Source organism: Stenella coeruleoalba, assembly GCF_951394435.1.
Source record: "Stenella coeruleoalba genome assembly, chromosome: 17".
Classification (NCBI taxonomy): Eukaryota; Metazoa; Chordata; class Mammalia; order Artiodactyla; family Delphinidae; genus Stenella; species Stenella coeruleoalba.
This window is the reverse complement of record NC_137163.1, coordinates 44,115,788-44,138,521: the sequence shown is the minus strand read 5'-3', so window position 1 is coordinate 44,138,521 and position 22,734 is coordinate 44,115,788. Positions and strand designations below refer to the sequence as shown.

The window sequence follows — 22,734 nt, the reverse complement described above, 5'->3', positions numbered from 1 at the left end:
GTATACTGCATTTAGCTGAAATGAAAATCCAACTCTCTGGAGTTCATCTTACCCCAATAATATGCTAATTTCATCCTTATGGCCTTTAAGAGTTAGTGTCATAATTTGTAACTAACTAGTAGAAAGATACTTGGGAAAAATTGGTTCAGCATTTTTCTTAACTAATTGTGTTTTCAGGATGAAGATCAACAGACTATGAATCAGTGTGTTCCAACTGTACCTATACTATTGATTGATTGGGTATTTCCCTTGGGACATTTCTATTTGACAAACTGACACATAGATGCAAACAGTTCAAATACATTTCTTTCTGCACTGATAAATTTGTTCATGTTCTCCAGAAGTGGAAAATATGGTGTGACCTTTTCTACATTTTGAAATCTCATGGCTAGTTTTCCATGCTGGGTAAATATATATGGCACCTTATGACATACAAGGTACATCGCGTATGTTGCACATTTTACAGGTTTCAAAGCTCTTTCATATGTTATTTCACATTCACTTTACAACAATTCTTCAATATCAATAGGGCAGACATCATTCTAATTACTTATAGATCATGAGGCTTGGAAATTTTTAACAGATTTTCTATAGTCACAAAAACTAGGATGTGGTAGAGCCAGAATCAGAACTTAAGTTTTCAGATTTGAGCCCAGAAAACTCCACCCTAATACAAGTTTAGAGTATTACTGCTTTTGGCCAAGGGACATTGTGATATGATGGAAATGATATATTTTGCAATGTATGCTCTGGTGGTACTTAGATAGCACTTTATACTTCTCATATTTATCACTGTGACCTTTTGACAGAAGGAGATCTCATTGCTATTCTTTCCTTTGATTTCTTTAATAGTTAATCTTATTTTCCAACAAGAATTTTAAGACCTGACCTAAATATTATAATTAACACATTAAGAGGATATATCAGCGTGACCCAATTTGTGTTCATTTTCCAGTGTGGATGCTCATTAATGTAATTTAATGTTACTTTCAAAACAACAAATCTCTATGACTGAGTTTACATGGATGCATTCAGTCAAAGAGTGGGCCATCTCCTAAAAGTTCTTTCTCTGCACTAATCATTGCAATGTTAGTAGTTAGTAGAGAAAAGAGAATTGATTTTTGCTGCCATCTTTTGTCCAGCAGAGCTCAATGCACAGCTTCTACTCAGATGAGATTATTTTGTCTGGCCATGAAATAGTTTTGCGATGGAGCATGATGCTAGGAGCAGAAAGGAAAAGTTTAAGAAGAATGACTTTCCTACTGATTCCTGGGTTTCTTAAGACATATTCCTTTAACCTATTTCTGTCTTCTGCTCTTCTCCATATACACATAAGTCCTGATGTTTTCCTATTAATATTTGCCCTTTACAGCTACTTGATGGAGTATCTAGTCAAAACAGTAGGTTTCCATTTCTCAGAACGTGGCAGAAACTCAAGAAATGGCTTTTTCTCCTCAATGCTTTTGAAGTTTTAAGCCTACTGGGTATAAAGTAATGAATCATGTCCTTTGGATTTTTAAAAAATTATAGATATGATAATGCAAATTTTATTTTTCCCCACAGAACCCCATATATTAACTGATTTGAACATATTTCCTTTTTTGTAACATATATTATTAGGAAAAGGGAAAAAAAGTCAATATTCAGAAAAAAACTGTGTTAACTTTAACTGAAGCACTTGTAATTGTACCCAAAAACATCTGGGGAATCTTGGAAACTAGTAATGTTCTCAAGAAAACTCAAGCTATTGAATATATAAAATTTAAGGAGCACATTTCACATCAGTTCCCTATGTCTGTGTATTGAAAATGAAAATGTGTCAGATATTAATCCTTCTAGGAAGCTTGGGAAGTTTCATCTTCCTTTGTCCTCTTAGGTGGCCATGTTTGTGCTACAACTGGGTAGTGCCACATTCCTGCTTACAGAACCTGTGATCAGTGCGATGACAACTGGGGCTGCCACCCATGTCGTGACATCACAAGTCAAATATCTCTTGGGAATGAAAATGCCGTATATATCTGGACCACTTGGATTCTTTTATGTGAGTTTTTCCGTATGTCTTTGTTCATATATTTTGGGTGTGTGTTTCACATAGTAAAATTTGGTTAATTACAATGTTGAGATTTTTCTATTTTAAAGCAACTTGGGCTTAAATAAAATCTTTTAGGATATTTTTAATGTGATTAAGGGTATGAAACTAATTAGTAAAACCTACTAATTTGGGGAGAAATTCTGTGTAATAAACAATTAAATATGGTATAATTTGGGAACATGGTTGGAAAAAATAGCTTGAATTTTTCTGTGACCAGATATGTTGCTAACTTCTAATGGAAGCCATCTACCAGGCTTGTGGCCCAGTGTAACAACAGTACACCTTACCACATTCTTTCCATATTGTGAACCCTGGTATAGATCAAATCAGAGGCTTGGTCAAAATTGGGTTCTGGAGTCCCAATAGCAGACAATCAGTTATTAAAAGTCACTTGAACCTGAGATAGAAACATGTGTCCAGTTTCAACATATTATCCTAATAATTCCCCATTCTTCTTGGTCTCTTTTTGAAGCTGACCTAAAATCTATGACTGCTCAGGAAGTCACATCCTATTGGAGTTTTATAAGAAAATCAATGTCTTACTAATGAAGTTGAGAGCAATCAGACTTCATTTTATTTAATTTTATATTGTAGAGGAGGAAAAGTATATTTTCCTTCTATCCTTGAGGAGCTGGGGCTCCTGTAACAAAAGATTAACAAGAGAAAAACAAACAAGTTTATTAGCATGTATATTTCATATACACATGGGAGAAACTCCAGTATTAGTAACTCAAAAGAAGTGGCTAGGATTTGGGTTTAAATACCATCTTCAGTTAAAACAAAGGAATAAGAGTTGAGGGAAGCAAGTTATGAGAAGGTGACCATGAAAAATACAGTGAACATGGGTAAGATTTATTATGCAGATTTAAATCAGTGCCTTCTCCATTGGTAAGACTTTCTTTTGATTTAGAGTCATCTTTTTCTTCCTGGTACTAAGAGGAAGACACCCTTGCAGACAGAGATTTTCTATATAAATGTAAATTTCTCTATGAAAGGGTAACTTACACTGTTCTCAGAGGTTCCCTGTGTCTGCTGTTTCTCAAAATAATAAGCTAAAAATAATTCTTATACCAAAGAGGCATATTTTGGAGTGGCATATTCTGGTCTCCTACAATGTAATGTTCTATACTGAATTACATTAATGTTTTCTAATGAGAGTATTACCATTCCTAATATTCTTGCTCTTAATCAAGGAATGGCTGAATAGTAGCTCCATATATAGAAGTTTAATAAATTATCTAATTCCTGTTATTGAGGTGGTTTGTGGTATTTCACCATTATACACAGCTCATTGAAGATTTGTTTTATTCCTATGTTCTAGTTTGCATCCCTGATGATTTCATTGAGATCAATTCCTAGTTATGGAATCACTGGATTAAAACATTTTTGCCAAATACCAATCTGAAAAGCTGTACCAATTAATATTTACTCTCATCAGTCAACTCTGATTATTACTATTTTTAAAATTTGCCATTTTGTTATGTGAAAAATAGTATCACTTTTCTGTTTGTGTGTTTCTCTGATTAGTTGGTAAAGTAGTTAATATAGATAGTAATTGGCAACACAAAGCTGGAAGCTTGTTCTGAATTTTTGTTATTTAGGTAATATTTTGCTCAGTGATTCATTCATTATAAGAAAACATAAAACTAAAACAAGAACACTAAAACTGGAAGTGGAAACAATATAATTCCAAGCTCTAAATCAAACAAAAGTAGACCAAAATAGCTGTAAGTTATCAGGTGACTGGCTGAGTTAAAACTTTTGGTGATGCCAGGTGTGCACCAACAGAACCAAATCAGTACTAGATTCTGTCCTGATCTCCTGACTGGGAACGGCATGCTTGTCTGTGCATGAGCAGTGTAAAGAAATGAGTGCAGGTTACAAGTTGGCCACTTCAGTCATATTCACATTACACAAATAATCATTCCTCTTTTCACTAGTTGTGCTAAAAGAAGCTGGATAGCCGGATATGAGAACATTTGGTCTTTCAGCTCGTTTCTCTGGTGGCAATGTGTATAAAATGCTACATTGAAGTGTTTTGTGTATGATTTTTTAAATTTTGTTTTCTTGGAAGGTTAAGCTGCAAGCTAGTTTTTCTTTGCCTTGTAGATCAGACACTGTAATGTGACTTTTGGGGGTCTTTTTTAAGTTCTCATACTGAAATGTAATCAGATTTAGAAATATTGTTAGATGGCTGACTAAATTTGCATTACTCAGTTGGTGGAAGTTGGTATGCTTTGTGTAGATGGAAAACAAAGAAAAGTTGCTCTTGCTTTTCAAAGTCTCAGAGCCCTGCACTGTTAGGCACCTAGGTAAGAATGATGCTTTGGTTCTTGCCAAGGTTTCAAAATTAATGCTGATATTGCAAAGTCAAAAATTGTGATCTGAGCATTAGATTAAGAAATAGATTTTGCATCATGCATAGGTCACACTGGGACATTTAGAAGGTGTGCTTTGGTGTAGTTAGGCTAAAAAAGAATCTGATGATAATAATGTAAATCTGAACTTGCCCATGGATCATTTAGGTGGGATGTGAAGGAGGAGAGCTGAACTCAGTACAGAGGTATAGAACAGAGGACAAAATAGAGGCCTTGATCATCAGGTCAAAGAACCTAGAGGAGAGTGATTTAACATATTTTTGGATTTTTTCTGCTCCTAAGTTCTCAAAACTGTTATATCCTTTATGAAAGCTACTCAAGTTGATGAAGGATAAAGAATATGTTACTGATATTCCTTGGAACATAAATTAATATCTAGACTATTTGAGACTCATACAATGTGCCAGTCACCACTCCAAATAGTCTCAGCTGGAACACTCAAATTTCCTAAAACAATTCAGAATTGGCCAATCAAAATGTGCATTAATTAATTCCAGTAATAGCAGCACTTACGGTCAACTTTGAGAGAAAACATAGCCTTTTGTCTTTATCCTGTTCTTAGGTCACTTCATATTGAGGTATCTTCCATCTGCCACTGCAGTGGTTTCTACAGTGTCTTCTTCCTGGTGGATGCCTGATTCTGTTCTACTAAGAGAATCTAATTCTCTAGTTTGATTAGCTAAAATCTCTATCTCTTTGGTTACTTAGGGCTGGCAGATGTTCTTGCTTCCATGGAACATTTTAAACGATTAATTTGAATCAGATAAGGTTAGTGTTACATGCTCAGTTCTTCCCTCTCAGATTATAGAACAGACTTCCAATAGATCCTTTTTTTTGACTTATAGTTGATTTACATTGTTTCAGGTGTAATTCTTTTTCAGATTCTTTTCCATTAAGGTTATTACAAGGTATTGAATATAGTTCCCTCTGTTATACAGTCACGTCCTTGTTGTTTACCTGTTTTATATATAGTAGTGTTTATCTGTTAATCCCAGATTCCTAATTTATCCCTCCCCCCCATTCTCTTTCCCCTTTGGAAACCATAAGTTTGTTTTCTATGTCAGTGCACTTTAAAAAGTGCTATATAAGTAATAGATACTAATCCTTTTCCTCTCTAGAGGACTGTTAATCAGATAAGCAAATCTAAATAATAAAACAAAATTATATCTTTTTTTTCAACTTACTAATCATCAAATAAAGATGATTCCAAAATTTATAAAACATAAAAAATATCTGCTATTAATGAGGGTTAGTCATCAGAAGTAAAGAAATGCTATGTTTTTTATTTTATTTTTAATTTAAAATAATTCCATCTATTCAGCTCATCCTCCCCCAACCAGTTATAAGCCCATTTAATAAATTATAAACAGTTCTGCAATATATTGTAAAACAAGCAGAAGCAATAATATTATGAGTCACTTCTATCTTTGGACCCTGACTCACCAGTTAAATCATTTTATTCCTGTGTTCTCAAATTAAAATTGTTTTTCTATTTTGTTATATTTTTTAGCTTTAGTTTTTAGACCCCACATATAAGTGGTATCATAAAGTATTTGTCTTTCTCTGTCTGATTTATTTCACTTAGCATAATACCCTCCAGATCCATCCATGTTGTTGCAAATGGCAAAATTTCATTTTTTTGCGTGTGTGGCTGAGTAATATTCCATTGTATATATATGGTATATATATATATATACACACCACATTTTCTTTATTCATTCATCTATTGATGAACACTTAGGTTGCTTCCATATCTTGACTATTGTAAACAATATTGCTGTGAACATTGGGGTACATGTATCTTTTTGAATTAGCATTTTCATTTTGGAGGATTAATACCCAGAAGTGGACTTGCTGGATCATATGGTAGTTCTATTTTTAGTTTTATTGAGAAACCACCATACTATTTTCCATAGTGGCTGCACCAATCTACATTCCCACTAACAGTGCACTAGGGTTCCCTTTTGAGAGATTTTTATAAAATGAAAAATAATTTTGAAGTTTATTTTAATACTCATTAGAAGGGAAATTCTCTAATTGATAAAACCAAAATCTAGAGAAAAAGTCTCACTATGTGAATTTTTGAAGCCTAAAAGCTTCTGGAGAAGGCAATCAGAGAGCAGGAAGATAGCAAGTCAAGACCAAATAAAATTTTTTATCAAATTTAAATTTTTGACTGATAGTTGGTCCCACACAGATAACAGGGAAAAGGTTAATTATTCTTGTCAATACAAAAATTGAGTTTTTATACTGAGAAATGATGATGTATCTTTTTATTAGAAAGGATGTTTCCCCCCAAAAGGCACAATAAAACAAAAATTACTAGTTCATATTAGCAAATGTGAATTTCTTTGAGGTGGCGCCAGTGTCTCAACCTGTAGCAGCCTATGATAAATTTGGCAAAGTTATTTTCACTGGCATGGCTTTATATGAGAACTCTTCTAAATAATTCTGTACATTAAAGCCAAGAGCACAAGGCAAGCTTGGCAACACATTCATCTATCCTTTTTGGGAAGTTTTTATTTGCTTTTTTAAAATTGAGGAGTTTCAGAACCAGAAAGCAATTTCATTCCCACTCCCATCCCTGAAGTACAGCAAAGCACTTTTCTAGTTTGCGTAGCTCTGAAGGCTACAAAGCAGGAACCAAGAATATTAACAAACTGGGCTAGAAACATCAGAAGGAAATCAAAGCCAATGAAACATTTTCTTCCATAGAGAATGAGATCACAATTAAAAATGTAAAAATGAGGCTTATATGTGAACAAATCTACTTTGAAGACACAGGCCCTCTGGGATTTCTGAATCAAGAACATGCTTTGGTATTTTATGACAGCCCACATTTTCTCTGCAGTTATTGTGATATTTCTATTGTGAATTGTAAGGACGTTCAATACACCCTGAAAAATGGACAGAATAAATTGAAGGGGAGAGAAAAGGAATGTTAATCTGCAGCTTGAATCAATCAGGGATATAGGGGAGAGAAAATGTGGCAGGTTTAATTTGGATATGAAACAATTATATGGGAATTTGTAACAAAGGTTACTTTAAAATTCTAAATCAGAAGGCAAATATTTTAGCAATTCAATTATCTTGGGCTAAGCTCTCCATCCCCCGCAATTCACTGAAAAATTCATCAGCACAAAATCCAGTTGCTTAAGTAATTCAAATTAAACTTGGTTTTCTAAACAAGGGATGGCTGGATGCCACTTGGGCCTTGGCATGCTTGATTGTGAGTTTGGTGCAAGTGAGTTTTGTGCACCCATGCTGTCTCTAGCTGTTTAACATACCATACTTCCCCTAGATCACATTTTGGTTGGAGACTTAAAGTATGCCTTAAAGCAGTAGTTTATTGGGATAAATTTCCAGTGTAAGGAGCAGTTATTGATCAGAAATATGCATATAAAATGATGTAAAGAATAATAGAATGTTGTAATTTTTCTCTTCTTTTTGGGGTTGTGTTTGTATTCATGAAAACACAGATTGTGTTTGAGCTTTAAACTTAATATTAGTCTTGTTTTTCTATTAGTGTGTGCTACTTTGGGAAGTAGAGGGATTAGGGGAGAATGATCTTAACAATAACCATTCTAAATTGTTTAAAGATATGTAGGCAAAGTTTATAGGAGACATCAAATTCTGAATACCAGAGAGAACTTGTGCCAACATCAATTTTGGAATGATCATAAATGGCTTTAATGGTCCCTGAGCAGGAATCTAGATCTGCTTAGGTAGAATTCAAATATAATCAAGTTGGGGACTTCCTGGCTGGGCAGTTGTTGAGACTCCGTGCTTCCACTGTAGAGAGCATGGGTTTGATCCCTGCTCAGGGAAATAAGATCCCGAATGCTGCATGGCACGGCCAAAAAAAAAACATTAAAAAAAATAGACAAATATAATCAAGTTGAAAGCAAATTGGGGCAGGGAGAGGGTGTGCCTGGGCAATTGTGGCTCATGTTTAAAGGCTCCAAGGATGTGAAAACTACCTTAAAAAACAAAAGCCAGGGCCCGCAGCAGACTTCAGTCTCATCTGAAAAGTGGGAGAGTTGAATTAAATGTGAGGCCTCAAAACCAGAAATATTCAACAGAATAATCTACACGTGGATGGGAAAAGATTAGTTGTATATCCTTGATTCAAGAGTTTAAGAACCACTATAATGGATTTACTCAACAGATGTTAATTGACCACCTCATAGGTGATGAGAATACAGTTGAGAAATAACATCCCTGTTCTCATGGAGTTTTATTGAAATGCTGAGGCAGGGGCGATGTGAATTAGGAAGGGAGGAGAAAAATTGGTGAACAAGATAATCTCAGATAGTGTTAAAGAAGGAAACCAGGCAGTGTAATTGAAGCAGATAATGTGATAGAGTGAATATGCTCACCTTATATTAATTGAGTAATTAAATGAGTCACTGCATATAGGTTGGCTAGCCTAGTGCCTAGAAATGTTAGTTCCCCCACTCTTCTAGAAAGTGATGAATTTTAAACAATCTCTCCTATTCTTTCCATCCCAGTCTGCCCTCCCACCATATGTTTGTGGTAAGGATAATATAAAAATTTCTTTCTATTCGAGGTGGAGAGAAGGAACTAAGGTGAATGTACTGTGTGGATACAAGTATACTTTCACCAAATGTGTATATGCTAAGAAAAAAACAGTCATGGTTCATGTTCTCACAGTTTTTAGAATAAAGTTGGAAGGCATTATTGCTTCCCTTGGATTGACTTGATTCTGCTGCTGGTGTTAAAGGCACAAGGCAGCAGGTGGGTAGAGCTTGTTTGTCTGAGAAGCAGATAGGTGCCATTGAATCCCACCACTAACAAACAAAATCAGACTCCATGCTCGATAATAGTCTCTTTCAAAGGGTGGCATCTCCCCTCCATATATCCCATGGGAAAAAGGAAGCCCTGGGGAAGTTTGGAAAAATTGTTATTGGACTGAAAGAAGAGAATAGTGTGTGAGGCATTGGTGAATGTGTTGCTCTAGGGTTCAGAGAACCTGAGTCACAGTCTTGACTCTGTCACTCACAAGCCAAGTCTCCTAGGATAAGGTAAGTTACAAATCTTTGGAGCCTTGGTTTCTACATCTGTAGAATGAGTACATTCAACTGGTTGATTTCTAAGGTCTTTCTAGCTCTGACAACTGTATTCTAAATACTGCCTTTGTTAGGCACTGTAGTTGAAATCCTTACCACAGCTATCCACCATGCCTATTTATCTGTGACAGGTGCTTAATCAGTTGGCTGTCTCTCTTAATGGTACTAATTGTTTAGTCACTGTTACTAAAAGCTTTCTGTTTAGTTTCAGTTTGTGTTTTATCTTGGTTACTTTTATCTTTGTTAACTTGAAGAGGAAGGAATTTACTAGGGTATATAGGGAACTCCAAAGGCAAAAGCTGTGAGTCCCTTTGTCCTCTGTATTGCTAGGGCTGCCATGACAAACTGTATAGACTGGGTGGCTTAAAAAATAGAAATGTATTTTCTCACAGTTCTGAATGCTGGAAGTCAAAAATCAAGATGCCAGTATGGCTGGTTTGCTCTGAGGCTTCTCTCCTTTGCTTGTATATGACCACCCTCCTGCCTCTTCACATGGTAGCACCTCTGTGCATGTGCATTCCTGGTATCTCTCTGTCTGTCTTAAGCTCTTCTTTTTATAAAGACACCAGTCATATTGGATTAGGGTCCACCCGAAAAGCATCATTTTAACTTAATTACCTCTTTAAAGGCCCTGTCTCCAAATATTATGAGTGACATTATGAGGTATTGAGGATTTGGGCTTCAACATATGAATTTTAGGGAAACACAATTGAGTCCATAACACCCTCTTTGAATTGTCTCAGCAGTGAGAAGCATTTTACTTGGTAACTGTGTTTGTAGCCTATGGCTACTGTAATAAATTACCATAAACATGGTAACAACACACAAAAATTTATTCTCTCATTTACAGAGGCCAGAAGTCCAAAATCAAGGTGTCACCAGGGCCACACATGCTCTGGAGGTTCTAGGGGAGAATCATTCCTTGTCTTCTAGCTTCTGGTAGCTCCAGGCATTCCTTGGCTTATGGCTGCATCACACCAAATTGTACCTCTGTCACCACATGGCCTTCCCCTCTGTGTGTGTGTCTGCTCCTCTTCTGTCTCCTATAAGGGTACAGGTTACTGGATTTTAGACAAATGTCTATGCATAGATTATGCCAAATGTGTTTTCAGACCAAAGTCTGAACACATGGTAACAAGCATGCATGAATGTTACCATTTTTCTGGAGATACTCCTGGATTTGTGGTCGATGACTGACACAAAGTCATATATTGGGAGTTAAGATTCATAGATTTCAGATCAGTACTTAATACCTACCATAAAGTAATGTACTGTCAGATTTATTAAAGTTTGTTTGTTATACTGTCACTTTGTTGTTTCTCTAGTGAAACACAAACCTATTTTTCTCTGGGCACAGGTGTTTCTATACAGGGCCGTCTTTAGAACTTCAGTAACAGTTGTACAATGAGAAACTATTGAATGGGTATGACCATGGAAACTATTAAAAGGGTATGACCTCCTTTTTTCTTAATTAAATCCTGAATATGAGGATTTTTAGCTTTGGATTTTGCTTCATTCTTATAAAAACAGAATGATTTAACATCTGATTATTTAGATCAAATAGCATATATCAAAGATGGATTACTTGAGATTTACTGTAATAATAGGCTTAAAATTTAGATCAATGTCTTGTACAAGTAGAACCCTAATAAACATGTTGAGTGAGATTGCTTCTCCAAATAATAGCAGTAGCCATGTCATGATGGGATCTTCAGGTTTCCAGGGGCTACCTCAGAAAGATGGTGCAGTATTAGGATGTGAGCTCACCTCTCCTTACAGAAACATCAAAATCACAACTAACTGCTGAACAACCATCAAAAAACAAAAATGCTGGAACCTCACACAAAGAATATCCTACATCCAAAGAAAAAGGAGAAATCACAATGAAACAGTTGGAGGGGCATAACTGTGATAAAATCAAATCCCATACCTATTGGGTGGGTGACCCACAAGCTGGAAAATAATTATACCACAAAAGTTCTCCCACAGGAGTGAAAGTTCTGAGCCCCATATTAGGCTCCCCAACCTGGGGGTCTAGCAATGGGAGGAGGAGCCCCCAGAGAATGTGGCTTTGAAGTCCAGTGGGATTTGATTGGAGGAATTCCGTAGGACTGGGGGAAACAGAAACTCCACTCTTGGAAGGTACATACAAGGTCTCATGTGCACCAGGACATGGTGAAAAAAGCAGTGACCTCATAAGAGCCAGGTTCAGACCTAGCTGGTAGAATTGGAGGGTCTCCTGTGGAGGCAGGGAGTGGTTGTGACTCACTGAAGGGACAAATACATTGGCAGTGGTAGTTTTGGGGGGTACTCACTGGCATGAGCACTCTTGGTGACTGCCATTTTTCCACCAAGAGGGGGCCCCACCCAACAGCCTGTAGGCTCCAGTGCTGGGACACCTCAGGCTAACCAACCAACAGGGCAGCAACACAGCCCCACTCATCAGCAGACAGGGTGCTTAAAGTCTTCCTGAGCCCACAGCTTCCTGCTAAACACATCCCTTGACACAGCCCTGCTCACCAGAGGGACAAGACCCAGTTCTACAAACCAGTGGGCAGAAACATGTCCCTCCCATCAGGAAGTCTGCACAAGTCTGTTAGACAGCCTCACCCACCAAGGGGAAGACAGCAGAAGCAAGAAGAGCTATAGTCCTGCAGCCTGTGGAATGGAAACCACAATCACAGAAAGTTAGACAAAATAAGCTAGCAGAGGAATATGTTCCAGCTGAAGGAACAAGATAAAACCCCAGAAGAACAACTAAGTGAAGTGGAGATAGGCAATCTACCCAAAAAAGAATTCAGAGGAATGATAGTAAAGATATCCAAGATCTCGGAAGAAGAATGGAGGCACAGATTGAGAAGATATAGGAAATGTTTAACCAAGAGCTAGAAGAAATAAAGAGCCAACAAACAGAGATGAACAATACAATAACTGAAATGAAAAATACACTAGAAGGAATCAATAGCAGAATAACTAAGGCAGAAGAATGGGTAAGTGATCTGGAATACAGAATGGTGGAAATCACTGTCGTGGAACAGAATAAAGAACAAAGAATGAAAAGAAACAAGGACAGTCTAAGAGGCCTCTGGGAAAACAGTAAAGTCACTAACATTTGCATGGCAGGGGTCCCAGAAGGAGAAGAGAGAGAGAAAAGACCTGAGAAGATAATTGAAGAGGTAATAGATGAAAACTTCCCAAACATGGGAAAGGAAACAGTCACCCAAGTCCAAGAAGCACAGAAAGTCCCAGACAGGAAAAACCCATGGAGGAACATGTCAAGACACAGAGTAATCAAACTGACAAAACATAGAAACAAAGGAAAAATGTTAGAAGCATCAAGGGGAAAAGCAACATAACAAACAAGGGAGTTCCAATAAGGTCATCAGCTAATTTCTCAGCAGAAACTCTGCAATCCAGAAGGAAGTGGCATGATATATTTAAAATGATGAAAGGGACGAACCTATAACCAAGAATACTTTACCCAGCAAGGCTCTCATTCAGATTCGATGGAGAATCGAAAGTATTACAGAAAAGAAAAAGCTAAGAGAATTCATCACCACCAGACCAGTTTTGCAACAAATGCTAAAGGAACTTCTCTATGTGGAAAAGAAAAGACCACAACTATTAAAAGAAAAATATGAATGGAAAAACACACCAGTAAAGGCAAACATACAGTAAAGGTAGGAAATCATCCACACACAAATATATCAAAACCAGCAATTGTGCAACAAGGAGAGCACAAATGCAGGATATTGGAAGTACATTTGAAAATAAAAGACAAGCAACTTAAAACAATCTTCTTTATTTATAGACTACTGTATCAAAACCTCATGATAACTGCAAACCAAAAATCTACAAGAGATACACACACAAAAAAGAAAAAGGAATCCAAACACAGCACTAAAATTGTTAACAAATCACAAGAGAACAAAAGAGGAAGGGAAGAAAAAGACCTACAAGAACAAATCCAAAACGATTAAGAAAATAGCAATAAGAATATACAAAATCGGGGCTTCCTTGGTGGAACAGTGGTTGAGAGTCTGCCTGCCAATGCAGGGGACACAGGTTGGTGCCCCGGTCCGGGAAGATCCCACATGCCGCGGAGCGGCTGGACCCGTGAGCCATGGCCGCTGAGCCTGCGCGTCCGGAGCCTGTGCTCCACAACGGAAGAGGCCACAACAGTGAGAGGCCCGTGTACCGCAAAAAAAAAAAAAATATACAAAATCGGTAATTCCCTTAAATGTAAATGGATTAAATGCTCCAACCAAGACATAGACTGGCTGAATGGATACAAAAACAAGAGCCATATATATGCTGTGTACAAGAGACCCACTTCAGATCTGGGGATACATAGAGACTGAAAGTGAGGGGATGGAAAAGGTTATTCCATGATAACGGAAATCAAAAGAAAGCTGGAGTGGCAATATTCTTATCAGACAAAATAGACTTTAAAATAAAGGCTGTTACAAGAGACAGAGAAGGGCACTACATAGTGACCAAGGGATCAATCCAAGAAGAAGATATAACAATTGTAAATATATGTGCACCCAACATAGGAGAACCTTAATATATAAGGCAAATAAAACAGGCATAAAAGGAGAAATCAACAGAAACACAATAATAGTGGGGGACTTTAACACCCCACTCTCATCAATGGACAGATCATCCAGACAGAAAATCAATAAGGAAACACAAGCCTTAAATGCCACATTAGACCAGATGGACTTTATTGATATGTATAAAACATTCTACCCAAAAGCAGCAGAATACACATTCTTCTCAAGTGCACATGGAACATTCTTCAGGATTGATCACATGCTGAGCCAGAAAGTGAGCCATGGTAAATTTAAGAAAATTGAAATCATATCAAGCATCTTTTCTAACCACAATGCTATGAGTTAGAAACAAGGCAACAACTGTAAAAAAACACAAACATGTGGAGGATAAACAATATGCTACTGAACAACCAATGGATCACTGAAGAAATCAAAAAAGAAAAAAAAAAGACCTAGAGACAAATAACAATGAAAACACAATGATCCCAAACCTAAGGGATGCAGCAAAAGCAATTCTTTTTAAAATTAATTTATTAATTTTAATTTTTTATTGGAGTAAAATTGCTTAACAGTGCTGTGTTAGTTTCTGCTATACAATGAAGTGAAACAGCTATATGTATACATATATCCCCTCTCTCTTGGACTTCCCTCCCACCTCCCCATCCCACCCACCTAGGTCATCACAGAGCACTGAAATGAGCTCCCTGTGCTATATAGCAGGTTCCCACTAGCTATCTATTTTACACACAGTAGTGTATTTATGTTAAACCTAATATCCCAGTTCATCCCACCCTCCCCTTAACCCCCATGTCCACATGTCCATTCTCTATGTCTACATCTCTATTCCTGCCCTACAAATAAGTTTATCTGTACCATTTTTCTAGATTCCACATATATGCATTAATATATAATATTTGTTTTTCTCTTTCTGGCTTACTTCACTCTGTATGACAGACTCTAGGTCCATCCATATCTCTACAAATGATCCACTTTCATTCCTTTTTATGGCTGAGTAATATTCCATTGCATATATGTGCCACATCATCTTCATCCATTCATCTATTGTTGGACATTTAGGTTGTTTCCATGTCCTGGCAATTGTAAATAGTGCTGCAATGAACATTGTGATACATGTATCTTTTTGGATTATGGTTTTCTCAGGGCATATGCCCAGTAGTGGGATTGCTGTGTCATATGGTAGTTCTATTTTTAGATTTTTAAGGAACATCCACAATGTTCTTCATAGTGGCTGCATCAATTTACATTCCCACCAACAGTGCAAAATGGTTCCCTTTTCTCCATACCCTCTCCAGTTTTTATTGTTTGTAGATTTTTTGATGATGGACGTTCTGAGCAGTGTTAGGTGATACTTCATTGTATCATTCATCACTAATTATTAGAGATTTGCATGTCTAGTAATTGTGATGTTGAGCATCTTTTCATTTGCCTCTTGGCCATATGTATGTCTTCTTTGGTGAAATGTCTATTTAGGTCTTCTGCTCATTTTTTGATTGGGTTGTTTGTTTTTTTGGTATTGAGCTCCATGAGCTGTTTCTATATTTTTGAGATTAATCCTTTGTTTGTTGCTTCATTTGCAAATATTTTCTCCCATTCTGAGGGTTGTCTTTTCAGCTTGTTTATGGTTTCCTTTGCTGTGCAAAAGCTTTTTTTTTTTTTTTCCGGTACATGGGCCTCTCACTGTTGTGGCCTCTCCCACTGCAGAGCACAGGCTCCGGACGCGCAGGCTTAGCGGCCATGGCTCACGGGTCCAGCTGCTCCGTGGCATGTGAGATCTTCCCGGACCGGGGCACGAACCCATGTCCGCTGCATCGGCAGGCAGACTCTTAACCACTGTACCACCAGGGAACACCTGTGCAAAAGCTTTTAACGTTCATTAGGTCCCATTTGTTTATTTTCATTTTCATTACTATAGGACGTGGGTCAAAAAAGATCTTGCTGTGGTTTATGTCAAAGTGTTTTTCCTATGTTTTCCTCTAAGATTTTTAAGTATCCAGTCTTACATTTAGGTCTTTAATCCATTTGGAGTTTATTTTTGTGTATGGTGTTAGGGAGTATTCTACATGTAGTATTTTACATGTAGCTGTCCAGTTTTCCCAGGACCACTTTTATTGAAGAGACTGTCTTTTCTCCATTGTATATTCTTGCCTCCTTTGTCATAAATCAGGTGACCATTAGTGTGTGGGTTTATCTCTGGGCTTTCTATCCTGTTCCATTGATCTATATTTCTGTTTTCGTGCCAGTACTATACTGTCTTGATTACTATAGATTTGTAGTATAGTTTGAAGTTGGGGAGCCTGATTCCTCTAGCTCTGTTTTTTTTTTTTTTTTTTCTCAAGATTGCTTTGGCTATTTGGGGTCTTTTGTGTTTCCATATAAATTGTGAAATTTTTTGCTCTAATTCTGTGAAGAATGACATTGGTTGTTTGATAGGGATTGCACTGAATCTGTAGATTGCTTTGGGTAGTATAGTCTTTTTCACAATATTGATTCTTCCAAACTAAGAACATGGTATATTTCTCCACCTGTTTGTGTCATTTTGATTTCTTTCATCAGTGTTTTATAGTTTTCTGCATACAGGTCTTTTGTCTCCTTATGTAGGTTTATTCCTAAGTATTTTATTCTTTTTGTTGTGAAGGTAAATATGATTGTTCCTTAATTTATCTTTCTGATTTTTCATTATTAGTATAGGAATGTGAGAGATTTCTGTGCATTAATTTTGTATCCTGCAACCTTACCAAATTCATTGATTAGCTCTATTAGTTTTCTTGTGGCATCTTTAAGATTATCTATGTATAGTATCCTGTCATCTGCAAACAGTGACAGTTTTACTTCTTCTTTTCCAAATTGTATTCCTTTATTTCTTTTTCTTCTCCAATTGCCATGGCTAGGACTTCCAAAACTATATTGAGTAATAGTGATGAGAGTGGATACCCTTGACTTGTTCCTGATCTTAGAGGAAATACTTTCAGTTTTTCACCATTGAGAATGATATTTGCTGTGGGTTTGTCATGTAGGGCCTTTATTATGTTGAGATAGGTTCCCTCTATGTCCATTTTCTGGAGAGTTTTCATCATAAATGGGTGTTTAATTTTGTCAAAAGCTTTTTCTGCATCTATTGAGATGATCATATGGTTTTTATTCTTCATTTTGTTAATATGATGTATCACATTGATTAATTTGTGTATATTGAAGAATCCTTGCATTCCTCATGGTCTATGATCCTTTTACTGTGTTGTTGGATTTTGTTTGTTCATACTTTGTTCAGGATTTTTGCATCTATATTCATCAGTGTTACTAGTCTCTAATTTTCTTTTTTTGTGATATCTTTGTCTGGTTTTGGTATCAGTGTGGTGGTAGCTTTATAGAAAGAACTTTTAAGTGTTCCTCCCTCTGCAATTTTTTTGGAAGAGTTTGAGGAGGATAGGTGTTACCTCTTCTCTAAATGTTTGATAGAATTCACCTGTGAAGTCACGTGGTCCTGGACTTTTGTTTGTTGGAAGACTTTTAATTTCAATAATTTCAACTATTTAATTTCAATAGTTTCAATTTCAATACTTGTGATAGGTCTGTTTATATTTTCTAATTATTCCTGTTTCAGTCTTGGAAAATTGTACCTTTCCAAGAATTTGTCCATTTCTTCCAGGTTGTCCATTTTATTTGTATATAGTTGTTTGTAGTAGTTTCTTATGATCCTTTCTATTTCTGTGGTGTCTGTTGTAATTTCTCCTTTTCCATTTCTAATTTTATTGATTTGAGTCCTGTCTGTTTGTTTTTCTTGATGAATGTGGCTAAAGGTTTATCAGTTTTGTTTATCTTCTCATAAAACCCACTTTTAATTTTATTTATCTATGATATTGTTTTCTTCATTTCTATTTCATTTATTTCTGTTCTGATCTTTATGATTTCTTTCCTTCTACTGATTTTGGGTTTTCTTCTTTGTACTCTAGTTGCTTTAGGTGTAAGGTTAGACTGTTTGAGATTTTTCTTGTTTCTTGAGGTGAGATTGAATTGATATAAACTTCTTAGAACTGCTTTTGTTGCATTGCATAGGTTTTGGGTTGTCTTGTTTTTGTTGTCATTTGTTTCCATGTATTTTTTTAAATTCTTCTTTGATTTCTTCAGTGATCTCTTGGTTATTTAGTAGTGCACTCTTCAGCCTCCATGTATTTGTGTTTTCTACATTTGTTTTTTTCTAGTAATTGATTGCCAGTCTCACAGCATGTGGTCAGAAAAGATGCTTGATACAATTTCAATTTTCTTAAATTTTCTGAGGCTTGATTTGTGACCCAAGGTGTGATCTACCCTGGAGAATGTTCCATGTGGTCTTGAGAAGAAAGTGTATTCTGCCACCTTCGGGTGGAATGTCCTATAGATATTAGTTAAATCTATCTGTTCTATTGTGTCATTTAAAGCTTGTGTTTCCTCATTTGTTTCTGTGTGGATGATCTGTCCATTGGTGTAAGTGGGGAGTTAAAGTCCCCTACTATTATTGTGTTATTGTCAATTTCCCTTCTTATGGTTGTTAGAATTTGCCTTATGTACTGAGGTGCTCCTATGTTTGGTGCATAAATATTTATATTTGTTATAACTTCTTCTTGGATTGATCCCTTGCTCATTATGTAGTGTCCTTCCTTGTCTCTTGTAACAATATGTTAGTGTCTATTTTGTCTGATATGAATATTGCTACTCCAGCTTTCTTTTGATTTCCATTTGCATGGAATATCTTTTTCCATCCCCTCACTTTGAGTCTGTATATGTTCCTATGTCTGAAATTGGTCTCTTATAAGCAGCATCAATATGGATCTTGTTTTTGTATCCATTCAGCCAGTCCGTGTCTTTTTGTTGGAGCATTTAATCCATTTACATTCAAGGTTATTATCAATATACATGTTCCTATTACCATTTTCTTAATTGTTTTGGGTCTCTTTTTTGGTGTTTTTTTCTTCTCTAGTGTTTCCTGCCTAGTGAAGTTCCTTTAGCATTTGTTGTAAAGCTGGTTTGGTGATGCTGAATTCTCTTACTTTTTGCTTGTCTGTAAAGCTTTTGATTTCTCCATCAAATCACAATGAGATCCTTGCTGGACAGAGTAATCTTGGCTGTAGTTTTTTCTCTTTCATCACTTTAAGTATACCCTGCCACTCCCTTCTGGCCTGCAGAGTTTCTGCTGAAAAATCAGCTTATAACCTTATGGGGATTCCTTTATATGTTATTTTTTGCTTTTCCCTTGCTGCTTTTAATATTTTTCTTTGAATTTAATTTTTGTTAGTTTGATTAATGTGTGTTTTGGTGTGTTTCTCCTAGGGTTTTTCCTGAATGGGACTCACTGCAGTACCTGGTCTTATTTCCTTTCCCATGTTAGGGAAGTTTTCCACTATAATCCCTTCAAAAATTTTCTCATACCATTTCTTTTTCTCTTCTTCTTCTGGGACCCCTATAATTCGAATTTTGGTTAGCTTACTGTTGCCCCAGAAGTCTCTGAGATTGTCTTCAATTCTTTTTATTCTTTTTTCTTTATTCTGTTCCTCAGCAGTTATTTACACCATTCTGTCTTCCAGCTCACTTCTTTGATCTTCCCCCTCAGTTATTCTGTTATTGATTCCTTCTAGTGTAGTTTTCATTTCATTTATTGTGTTGTTTGCCTCTGTTTGTTTGTTCTTTTGTTCTTCTAAATCTTTGTTAAACATTTCTTTTATTTTCTTAATCCATACCTCCATTCTATTTCTGAGGTTCTGGATCATGTTTACTATCATTACTCTGAATTCTTTTTCAGGAAGGTTGCCCATTTCCTCTTCATTTATTTGGTCTTGTACATTTTTACCTTGCTCCTTCATCTGTGACATATTTTTTGTCATCTCATTTTTTTATTGATTGGTTGGATTGTGTTCCTGTCTTACTGGTTGTTTGGCCTGAGGTATCCAGCACTGGAGTTTGTAGACTGTTGGGTAGAGCTGGATCTCAGTGCTAAGATGAGGATCTCCAGGAGACCTCACTGTGATGAATATTCCCTGTGGTCTGAGGTTCTCTGTTAGTCCAATGGTTCAGACTCAGAGCTCTCACTGCAGGAGCTCTGACCCAACCCTCAGCTCACATCCCAAGATCCCTCAAGCCATGCAGGGTTGAGAAAAAATGAAAAAAAGGAGCAGAAAATAGCAAAGAGTAAAAAATAAAATAAGATTAGAAAAATAACAGATATGTTAGAAAGATAAAAAATAAAAATACAGATGAAACAACAATTGGAAGGTAAAACAGAACACAATAGTGAAAAAGAGGAGAAAAAACAAAAAAAAGCCAGAAAAGGCTTTCACTGTGTGGGGCCGGGGCTTAGGAAGGGGCCCACTTCTTCCCCCTCACTCCCCTCACATCCTATTTGGTCACTCGGGGGTTCCTCCCATCTCTTTGGGCACCGAGGTCCCCCAAAATTGTCTGGTGGGTGCCCTGGTTGTGGGGAGACATGAACTCTGTGTTCTGCCCCACCATCATCTTCACAAAAGCAGCTCTAAGAGGGAAGTTTACAGCAATACAATCTTACCTCAAGAAACAAGAAAAATCTGAAATAAACAACCTAACCTTACACCTAAAGCAACCAGAGAAAGAGGAACAAACAAAACCCAGAGTTAGTAGAAGGAAAGAAATCATAAAGATCAGAGCAGAAATTAATGAAATAGAGATGAACAAAACAATAGAAAAGATCAATGAAACTATAAGCATGTTATTTGAAAAGATAAAAATGATAAACCTTAACCACACTCCTCAAGTAAAAAGGGAGAGGGCTCAAATCAATAAAATTATAAATGAAAAAGAAGTTGTAATGGACACCACAGAAATACAAAGGATCATTACAGACTACTACAAGCAACTATATTCCAATAAAGTGGAAAACATAGAAGAAATAGACAAATTCTTAAAAAGATACAAACTTCCAAGACTGAACCAGGAAGAAATAGAAAATATGAACAGACCAATCACAAGTACTCATATTGAAACTGTGATTAAAAAACTCCAAAAAAACAAAAGTCCAGGACCAGATGGCTTCACAGGAAAATTCTATCAAACATTTAGAGAAGAGTTAACACCTATCATTCTGAAACTATTCCAAAAAATTGCAGTGCTTGGAACACTTCCAAACTCATTCTATGATACCAACATAACCCTGACATCAAAATCAGGCAAAGATACCATAAGAAAAGAAATGTTCACGTCAATAGCACTGATGAACATAGATAGAAAAATCCTCAACAAAAAACTAGCAATCTGAATCCAACAATACATTAAAAGGATCATACACCAAGATCGAGTGTGATTTATCCCAGGGATACAAGTATTCTTCAATACACACAAATCAATCAATGTGATACACCACATCAACACAGTGAAGAATAAAAACTATATGATCATCTCAGTAGATGCAGAAAAAATTTTTGACAAAATTCAACAGCGATTTATGATAAAAGCTTTCCAGAAAGTGCGCATAGAGGAAACATACCTCAAAATAATAAAGACCATATATGACCAACCCACAGCTAACATCATACTCAATGGTGAAAAGCTAAAAGCATTTCCTCTAAGATCAGGAACAAGACAAGGATGTTCACTCTTGCCACTTTTATTCAACATAGTTTTGGAAGTCCTAGCCATGGCAATCAGCAAAGAAAAAGAAATAAAAGGAATCTAATTTGGAAAAGAAGAAGTAAAACTGTCACTGTTTGCAGATGACATGATACTATACATAGAAAATCCTAAAAATGCTACCAGAAATCTCCTAGAGCTCATCAATGAGTAAAGTAAATTTGCAGGATACAAAATTAATACACATAAATTTGTTGCATTTCTATACACTGGCAATGAAAGATCAGAAAGAGAAATTAAAGAAATGATCCGATTTACCATCATATTAAAAAGAATAAGATACCTAGAAATAAATCTACCTAAGGAGGCAAAAGACCTGTACTCCAAAACTTTGAGATGCTGGTGAAGGAAATCGAAGATGACACAAACAGATGGAGAGATATACTATGTTCTTTGATTAGAAGAATCAATATTGTCAAAATGACTATACTACTCAAGGCTATCTACAGATTCAATGCAATTCCTATAAATTACCAAGGGCATTTTTCACAGTACTAGAACAAAAAACTTTACTATTTGTATGGAAACATAAAGACCATGAATAGCCAAAGCAATCTTGAGAAAGAAAACTGGAGCTGTTGGAGTCAAACTCCCTGACTTCAGACTCTACTACAAAGTTACATCATCAAAATAGTATGGTAGTGGCACAAAAACAGAAATATAGATCAATGGAACAGGATAGAAATCCCAGAGATATACCCATGCACCTATGGTCAATTAATCTACAACAAATGAGGCAAGACCCTACAATGGAGGAAAGACAGTCTCTTCAATAAGTGGTGTTTGGAAAACTGGACAGCTGCATGTAAAAAAAATGCAATTAGAATATTCTTTAACAGCATACATAAAAATATCCCAAATGGATTAAAGACCTAAATGTAAGACCGTATATTACAAAACTCTTAGAGGAAAACATAGGCAGAACACTCTTTGATATAAATTGCTGCAATATCTTTTGGATCCGTCTCCTA

General features: G+C 36.3%; 1 protein-coding gene across 1 annotated transcript in view; it reads left to right on the top strand.

Annotated features, from left to right (window-relative positions):
- Positions 1 to 22,734, top strand: part of SLC26A7 (solute carrier family 26 member 7) — a gene marked incomplete at both ends in the record, with an annotated part of 179,798 nt that overhangs the window by 82,111 nt on the left and 74,953 nt on the right. The window contains one exon of the mRNA XM_079901703.1: positions 1,877 to 2,041. Coding sequence (XP_079757829.1) covers positions 1,877 to 2,041 — 165 coding nt within the window. The remainder of the gene's footprint in view (positions 1 to 1,876; positions 2,042 to 22,734) is intronic.